Here is a 10,203-nt window from a genome sequence, read left to right on the forward strand (position 1 = left end):
GTGTATAGAAGTTCACACACATTTACATTAGTACCTGCAATTATGCATGGATATGTATCACTAGGTTCAGCTCAGAAAAAAACTTTTATATGTCACATGACTTCACTGACTTGCAAGTAACACCAATCCTCTGATCACATGACTGATTCATGCAGACATCAGAGGGAAAACAGTAAACAGATAATAATTCAAACATATCACATGACTGTTTCACAATATTCAGTTTTTGCCCTCCTTAGTAAAAATCTCACAGAATTAAAGTGAACCTGCTTTCCATTATAAAAGAAAACGACCTTGTGCACTTTAGCAAAGACACAAAGATTAATACTGAAAACACTAAACAAAAGTTAAGAAGCATTTCATTTCATATCCTTGGGAAAATTCAAAGATTATTTTTACTTGTATACAAATGTATATAATTAATCTAACGAAGGATACCTCCATAAAGTCAAACTAATCTTTAATCTGTACGTATATACATACATATATGTTGTGTGTGTATATGCATATATAAATATATATATAAAATATGTGTCCATATGTATTTATGTGTATATATCTACATATAATGTGTGTACATATGTATATATATGTGTAAGTGTATATATATATATATATATATATATATATACACACACTTACATATACATATATATATATTACACACACACACCAATATATATATTACATATACTCACATATGTACATTTAAAAACAAGATAACTTTTGAAACTTTTTTTTTAAAAGAAAAAGAAATAATGAAAAATATTTTATACAGTTTGGTTTCAACTTTTGATTGAGTTGTGTCGAAGTTCATGGTGAATCTTTAAAGATCATCTTATACCACACAATATATGGTGAAAATATACACACACATAAGTGTGTGTATATATATATATATATATATATATATATATATACAACACACACAAACATACATATATTCATATACACTCACATTATACGCATGTGTATGCACATATATATGTATATACATATATGCATATACATATATGTATATATCACTATATACATACACAAATTATCATCAATATCATTATGATGATATTATATATATATATATATATATATATATATATATATATATATATATATATATATATATATATTCTCTTTTGTTGTGTCATATTTGTGTGGTTCACAAGTTTGATTGATGAAGATGGTATTGGATCCTAGGTCTTCTGGTTGGTGACAGTTACTGCTCCCATACGTGTTGGGTCTTGTGATGGATAGTGGACAGAGTTGAGCTGAGTAGTTCGAGGTGGGATCAGTGGAGGTGGCCGCACAGGTAATATTCCAGGTGGTGGTGGGGGTAGTCTGACACCTGCAAATGGGAAATGGAAGAGAATTGAATTTAATCATGGTGACGTTAGGTTGTTATGTTTTACAGGTGATCAAAACAGCTGTCAGAAAAGATATAATGAGTTAAATTGCAAATGAAATAACACCTGTAGAATCTGATTAGGTAAATATCAGAAGCAGCAGCAGCAGCTGTAGTACCATAATTTTATATCCACTTTCTAGGGATTGAATAAGAGAACCCTATACATTCTCTGCCCATTTGCCAACCACTTTACAATGTTGTACTGGGCACGTTTGTATGATACCAGCATTGGAGAGATTTTCTCCCTCATCAGTCACACTCAAAACTGTATAGTTTGATGGCTTTCGATTGCGACACCAGTATAAAATTTCTTTTGTGATTGGGTGCCTTGTATGCGGAAAATGTAGAGTGTACTTAGAGAGCTAAAACAGGTAGGCCAAGAAGAAACAGAAGGGAAAATCAAACATATTCCATATTGGTCAATAGATAAGATAAATAAGAATGAAGACTTGAAAGGTAGACTAGCAAGATGTGAACCAAGATTCAGAAAATATGTTTAAGTCATCTGTTATACAAAAGCAAACAATTGTATACCACTAAATAATCATCAAAATATGGGTGTAATTATTTGAACTAAAACATTTATTTAGTTTTCCAGATGTAACCATTCTGTCCATGGTAAATACCTTACCAAAGTGGAATCTGTGGTCAACTACAGTTTTGGTCATGTTAAGTGCTAAACAAGTGCAAATTGGTCTTAGGAACCACTTCACCCTTTAACATTTAAACCAGATATATCTGACCCAAATATCCTACTTGTTTTATTCTCAAACCAGCCAGATCTAGCCTCACACACCTACTCTACAATGACATCTTAAAAATAAACAATCACATCACTGAAATTTCAGAGCTACATGATAATGCATATTTAATTTTTTTTAAATGTGGATAAATAAACATTACATTTGACGAGTAATCTAAAAGGTTAAGAGTTAACCACTAAACTGCTTAGTAATGACATAAATTTTTGGTTGCATATTTTAATATGTGTCAACTATTATCTTTGTTAAATTGTTTTTCTCAAAGTTTAATAAAAGTGTGTTATTAATTAACTGATGCTTAAAGCTGTTTAGTGAAAAACACTAACATAATATTTATCAATATGGGACACAAATCCAGAAATATTTATCATGATAGCAAGAATTTGTTTCAGATAAGACTTGGATTTTATATTAGTATCAAATATGAACTGGGTTCATATTTAACCCTTTAGCATTTAAACTGGCTATAACCGGCCCAAATATTCTACAAACTGTCAGAACCTGGCCTGTTACAATTACCCTACAATGTCATTTTTTAAATATACAATCACATAATTGTAAAATCAAAGTTACAAGGTAATCCCTGATTAATTCAAAACAATGTGAATAAATAAGCATCACATTTGACAGAATAACCAGTGTACTTGAAGGGTTAATATTGATATAAAAAAGAGGAGTGAGGTGACAAGCTGGCTGAAACATTAGCATGTTGGGCAAAATGTTTAACGTTTCATCTGTCTTTGGGTTCTGAGTTCAAATTTTGCCAAGATTGACTATTAAGTACCATTTGAGTACTGGGGTCAATGTAATCAACTTACACCAGCCCCCGAAACTGCTAGCCTTGTTACAAAATTTGGAAGCAATATAAAAAAAAGAGGAGTGACTGATACTGAGAACCTACAATGGAATTTAAGATTAGACTTTATTTATTTGCAGTCATAAATGTTCATTTAGGGTTTATAACAATTTTAATTGAGTCATTAATTTATCAAGAGTTATCTGTACAAGAAACTATCACTATATTCTATACAAGAGAGGTGACAAATATGGAGCCCTCCTTACTGTTGTATCGGGTCAATTTATAACATTAGCAGCAGTATTTATGCGTAAATGCTGCTGATGTTACTGCAGTACAAACAGCAATCATGCATAGATCATTTTATACTTGTTAGACTGTATACAAAAGGACAATCTCATAGCAATCTTAATATTCATGAAAGAGAGTGGGGTGGTTTTGCAGCACAGAAGAAATACATGAGGGCTGTCACAAACTAAATGGATTAATAAAAGCAAGGATTGACAACAAACTAAGGCAGAGCAACTTCATACCTGGTGGTGGAGGAGGTGGACCTCGAGGCATATTGTTAAACGGTGGTGCCATTGGGGGTGGAATACGGGGAGGTACACCTTGTGGTGGTGGTGGAGGTACCAGTGGTGGTGGCTGGCCAAGATTAAAATAGTTGTTGGTCAGTTCTTCAGGTGGCAATGGTAATGCTGGAAAGATATAAAATGACATTTAAAACACGTGAGAATATTGCAGTCATGGTAACCACATCTAACCACAAACACACAACTATACAAATGCACACACCATCATTCACAGTGCAATACAAATATAGTTTAAATTCACTCAAGTAAGTTATAGATTTAAGATGGCACCGAATTTGTTAAGCTAACTGACAGAATAATGTCAGTAAGAAACAACAGATATCAAATCTGTAACAAATACAATAAATGTTAATTCCTTTAAATTAGCAGTAGTACTATTATTACTAGTTTTGTTTTATAATCTGATTTAATCAGAGTGGGGAAGATTAGTGCCAAGACCCTTTATCAGGGTTTCCAAGATTGGTTGATGACAGAGAAAGTCATCCTCACGCCAGAAATGTAGCTCAAATGCTTGAAACAGAGAAGGTTCTGCTAAAGACATCAGAACATCTATTGTAACAGTAGATATTTATATAGCCATGATCATCATTATCATCCGGAAGTGATAAATCATTAAACAGTTCCCAGTTATTTCTAACATTGAAGTAATGTAGTCAGGACTTAAAAGGTTAATTACAGGAAAACTTAAATCAATTCACAGATTTTTCACGTAATATATTCTGTAGTCCAAAGATGCTTAGCCACAATTCTAGTGAAAATTATTTCGTACATTATCAGATTTTTTACAAAACATATTACATGGTTAAATGGCTGTCAAGTTAAGGTAGTTAACCATCTACTACATGGTCATAAGTCCAGATCCTATTGCTAAAACTACAACATAGCTTTTGAAATGACAAACTGTAATATGATAAGGGAGATAACTCTGCAATTTAGCGTCAACTTCCACAAAGGTAAAACCACCGAGACTGACATGGATATAGAATGAAAATGACATTATCTTAGATGTGAGATGACTGTCATAACTTCTACTTCTTCCATTTACAACACTATGAATTAAAGTAACCAAGTATTCTATACCACAACAAAAATGCAGCAAAATTTATCAACTCACCACCAGGTAAACCAGGTACAGGTTCCAGAAGATTCTCATTTTCTATATCTTCCTTCTTCATTAAAGTCTGTTGAGCCTGAGATCTTCCCCATTTAATGTTCAGACGTCGGCCAAGGATGATGAGTTTATTGAAAGAACGTTCTGCAGCCAACTCTGCAGCAGAACGGCTTGTAAACTGAACAAATGCACAGTGTTGCTTACTGACCACGTTGATAGAACGGATTTCCCCAAACTGATAGAAATGGTCCCTGGACAAGGAAGACATAAAACAATCAAGGATAGGCTAAAAAAACAACCAAAATAGAGATTTATAATATAGACGTGTACATATTTAGAATATATATATTTTGATGTAGAGAATCGATTGGTTTTACACCTATTTTTCCATGCTGACATAGTTTAGAATAAATTGATGGAGGCAGATTGTCTAGAGCCAAACGCTCCTCCTGTCGCCATTCCACAAGGTGTCACATAGCAGGACTGAACCTGGAAATACATGGGTGCAAAGCAAAATCTGTAGGAACACAGCCATAGACGCACCTATATTTCATAACTGCACAGCTACTCCTGCACCTGTAATGTATATGTATACACTCGGATATAGAAGCGTATGCATGTGTAGATGAGGGTTTAATGTAGTTGGTGTTTAGTAGGAATATCTTTGGGTTGACGTCTGTAGGGAAACCGTTAGTCATTAGGGGATTTCAGAGAAATGCAGTTCTGGAAGTGAAGGATTAAGTGTATTTCGCAGGCATCAGACAGGTTACATGTGAGTAGGACTAGGTGGAAAAATCTCTTTGCCTACATATACGAAGTAGAATACTGGAGAGATTGGTCTGATACAATTGTATAACTTCATCATATACAGAATGTCTATTACAGTATGCCTGTCTGTCTACAGATACTAGCACCAGTAACTCACACACTTTATGAAAAACCTTACAAAAACCATGTCAAACAATAGGAAAATGGATATAAGATTTAACAGCTTGACTTGATTGCCTTGACTGGCCCCTGTGCCAGTGGCACATAAAAAGCACCCACTACACTCACAGAGTGGTCGGTGTTAGGAAGGGCATCCAGCTGTAGAAACACAGCCAGATCAGACTGGAGCCTGGTGCAGCCTCCTGGCTTCCCAGACCCCAGTCGAACCGTCTAACCCATGCTAGCATGGAAAACAGTCGTTAAAAGATGATGATGATGATAATGATGAAAAGAGACTTACCTCAGTTCTTTTTCTGCAATACGGACACCAAGGTTTCCAACATATAATGTTGTGATAGTTTTATCTTCAGGTGGCTCTAGTTTGGGCATGGTTGCATACCTCTTGATCAGCTTATCAGCTACAGGATCATTAAGGCCATAGTATCTGTCTTTAATGTTTTGATCAGCCAGTGGATCATTGGGATCGGTGGGTTTTTCATGCCTACAAATGGACAGAAGAAAATAAATTATTCAAACAATTTCAATACATAATGTTGTAATCAGTTAAAGAACCATTGAACTTTTATTAATTGAGAACTTGTATACACAGGTGGGTGATGTAGTGCACAGACAGGTGTATAAAATATGATGTATCTACAACTGTTGTGTGTAGTGTATAGCATACACGCAGGTGTGTTGCATGCAGGGTACAGTGTATACACATGTGTGTCCTATGTATGGTGTATAAACAGGTGTGTTGTGTACAGGTGTTGCATGATGGTATAGTATATGCAAATGTATTATGTACCTGATATAGTGGACATATAAGTGTTGTGTGTAAAATATAGCATATAGATGGGTGTGTTGTGTGTAGAATATAATTTATATATAAGTGTGTTGTGTGTAGAATATAGTATATACACAAATGAGCTGTGTATAATATATTGTATATAGAGGTGTGTTATGAGTAGGATATAAATACACATAGGTAGTGACGTATAGGTGGTGTATATAAAGTTGAGTTGCATGCAAGACAGTGTATAGCATATAGTCAACACAGAGATGTGTGTGAGTATAGGATACAGTGTATACATAGGTGCATTGTATGTAGACTATAGTATGTTGTGTGTAGAATATAGGGATGTATTATGTGATGCTGCATAGTACTGAATGCAGAGGGTTTTATGAAAACTAGGGAAAAAATGTAGCAAGCTTCTTCCTCTGGATGTGTTATGTTAATGCATATAAACAGTAGTGGACAAATGAGCTAAGAAAAACTGAATATGAGATGTAATATGTAAGGAAGAAGACTGCATACTGAGGATGGCAGTTGTATGAAGAATTGTCACCATCTCAAAGAACGAAACTTGTGACAGAGGAAAACCAAGAAGGATTTTGGATGAGGTGATGAAGGACAGTGACAACATGTTGTGCTGAAGAAGACTTGACCACTTATGCAAGCATAGTGAAATGAATGATAATAATGTTAGGTAATGATGAAAGCTAAGATATTATAATATATATATATATATATATATATATATACATAGGCCATTGCCCATTTTGTACCAACTAAGTTTCCACTTGCTACCCCTTTCACTTCTTGGATACTCTTTTATCTTTTGACCCCTCACCTGTTCACTACACTATGCTATCAGTGTAATGATGAAGAACTGCCGATCTGTTTGCACACAATCTCCACCACCATTATCTGTACCTCTATCCCTCTGAGCAACAAGGAATTACATAATGTCCGTTACCATCCAGTAACTTCCCTAATTGACATTACTCTTTTATCATGACTATCCTGTCACTTCTACTCATCCTCATCAGCAAATATCAACCCTCTACTTTCCAGCCTCCCTATCCCTTTAAGCTAATTCACAATTGACATCCATCATACCTATAAATCTCAACCATTTTCATCACTATATCTCTCTCTGTCTCAGTCTCTCATTACTCTCTGCTATCATTCCCTTTTCTTCAATACTATCACAGTTCTTCTCTTTCTCCATTTCACTCTAGCTCATTTTGTTTTCTCTTCCTTACTATCACTGTAACCACTTTGTTTACCCCTTCATATTCAGGCCCCTTTCTTCCATGTTACCCTAACTTATATTCAGCAATCATCTATTCTACCTATTTTATTGATCACATTGCCTAGAATAAATGATGATGACATTAAACAAGGAAAACCATTTTTTGTCTTGCATAGTACAAAGCAACCCCACTAATTCTGGTACTATAACATAATGCACCCAATAAACTTTCTAAAGTAGTTGCAGAACAAATGGAGAAAACGTAGTGCCAAGAAGACCCTTTAGTGTTGTCCAATGACAATACAGAGATATTGCAAGTGAGAGGCGTCAATTGACCAACTAGAAGAATAATAATGGAGATATAGTTACCTGTAAGGACACTCTTCTCCACGTTTACACTCTCCTTTAACCCAGAAAGAACATATATGTGGCCTGTTGCGTTTATAATAAGGCGCTGTCCTTGCCAACTTCAGTAACATGTCACTTGGAGCTGTAGCTTTGGCTAAAGCACCTGCTGCTGTGGTGCCATCGCTGTTATTGATCTGTAAAATATTACATACAACATAAAACATCATCATTATCATCAACATTGGCATGTTAGTATGTGTTGGTCTCTACAGGGAGAAATACATGTAATAGGGAAAAAATTTGAGATGATTGAGATGCAGAAATAGTCATGGTTCTTAGCAATAGCATAAATTGTGAAGGGTTTGAAGCAGATGTTTTACTTAGTATAATAATTAACATTTAACCCTGTTTAAAAGTGGATACTGTGTTGGAACACATAATATTGTGACAATTACCATAAGAGAAACTCTTATTGGCTTTTGATGCATATAAGCACTCTTGTTTATACTGCTGGTAGAGGGGAGATAAATTACCTTCCCTGTTAGTGATGTAAACAAGAACTGAATACCAATATGAGAATTTTTCTCCTGGCAACTATCGCAGTATTATATGTTCTAACACAACACTCACTTTTAAGTGGAGATAAATATTACCTTTTGGTATTTAAAGCTGCTTTTGTCACTAATAATTATTGTATAAGTAATTTATATATATATATCAGAGTTCAAGTGCTAACCTGTTTGATTTGTCACTTCTTCATTCTAAGATTGTTGTCTTAATATTTTTGTGAAACAGACAATTAGTATGTAGTCAGTCAAATATTAAATGTGGTACACAGATCTGTTATTCCAGACATAAAATGCTGTTACCTAGCAGATGACTATGCTGCATATGCTGATTTACCATATTTATTCATATGTAACTTGCACTATTTTATACTTGATTTTAACTGATTTAAACTAGGGCGTGACTTATATATGAGCAAAGCTAAAACTATGAAAGATAAAAATTTTGTGTCAAGACATAACACTAAATTAAGAGTGCAACATATACATGAGTAAATATGATAATTGCATGGGATATGATGTGACAATCTGTCTAGTCTGTTTATGAATTTTGTAGATTCTGATGGTAGCCTCAGATGAGGTGAGCAAGTTGGAGGTGACATATACCCGTCACAGTATTTGGGTCTATCAAGACTATTAATGCTGCAGCTATTTGTCTGAATTAAATGTTTTTACTTCCTTGATCAGCACTGATTGGAAGGGGTAATGTTTTAAGGATAGAATTGATGCAATCTTATAGGGTGCTGTAGGTGTTTTATTGAACATGCACTAGCATGGAGTTGGACTTTGCTGCAGTAACAAACTCTGTTCTTTGCATATTTTCATGGACTTTCATTTTCAGTATGCTTCTTTAATTGTTTGTGTTGGCAGTTTGTGAGTACAGTAATCCCTCACCATATCACGGTTCACCTACCACACACTCAGTACATAGCAGTTCACCTACTGCACACACAGTAAATCGCAGGATTCTGCAAGCGATAGGTATTTATATTTTAGTTATTTCTGTGGGAGGTTTTGGAACATAAAACCCGCGATAGTCAAGGGATTGCTGTATAATCAATTATGTTAGTGTTGTGGGGTATGGTCTATCATCATCATCGTTTAATCTGTGAGTGTGTTTTATTGGTGTTGGTGGTCTGTAGGTATGGTCTATTACACTAGTGGTCTGTGGCTGTGGTCTATACACAGACTGTGATGATATAAATTGTACTATTTAATTTAGTTTTGTAAGCTAACAAGAGAACTGCTAAATGGTTATTCAACCTGCTAGAAATAGCAGTCAAATCTTCCCTAAACCTAAAAGTGAATGAATGAATGAATGAGACAACATAGTCCTTGATATAGATAAAAAAAAAGATGGGATGGCCATGGTAGGAATTTCAGTTAAATGAACAACAACATAACCATCATCCTATAACTTTTGGTTACTCAATCTGCTGACCTTATGTAATCAATGTACCACACACACACAAACATATATATCATCATTTAATGCCAGTTTTCCAAACTGGCATAGGTTGCATAGTTTGACAGAAGCTGGCTCACTGAAGAGCTGCCCAGGCTTCATGTCTGTTTTGGCATGATTTCTATGGCTGGATACCCTTCTTAATACCAACCACTTTAAAAAGTGTACTAAGTACTTTTATACAGCACCAGC

The 10,203-nt window shown here is 34.7% G+C and overlaps 1 protein-coding gene across 1 annotated transcript in view; it reads right to left on the reverse strand.

The window, feature by feature from the left end:
* Positions 1 to 1,102: 1,102 nt before the first annotated feature.
* The window catches only part of LOC106870699 (pre-mRNA-splicing factor RBM22), a 17,376-nt gene continuing 8,275 nt past the window's right edge, over positions 1,103 to 10,203 (reverse strand). Inside the window, exons 5-9 of the mRNA XM_014916867.3 lie at positions 8,002 to 8,174; positions 5,895 to 6,095; positions 4,670 to 4,917; positions 3,496 to 3,660; positions 1,103 to 1,345 (exon numbers count right to left, since the gene is read on the reverse strand). Of these exons, the coding sequence (XP_014772353.1) occupies positions 1,194 to 1,345; positions 3,496 to 3,660; positions 4,670 to 4,917; positions 5,895 to 6,095; positions 8,002 to 8,174 (939 nt within the window). The 3' untranslated portion in view covers positions 1,103 to 1,193. The remainder of the gene's footprint in view (positions 1,346 to 3,495; positions 3,661 to 4,669; positions 4,918 to 5,894; positions 6,096 to 8,001; positions 8,175 to 10,203) is intronic.

Source organism: Octopus bimaculoides, chromosome 6 (assembly GCF_046866305.1).
Source record: "Octopus bimaculoides isolate indiv1 chromosome 6, ASM4686630v1, whole genome shotgun sequence".
Taxonomy (NCBI): domain Eukaryota; kingdom Metazoa; phylum Mollusca; class Cephalopoda; order Octopoda; family Octopodidae; genus Octopus; species Octopus bimaculoides.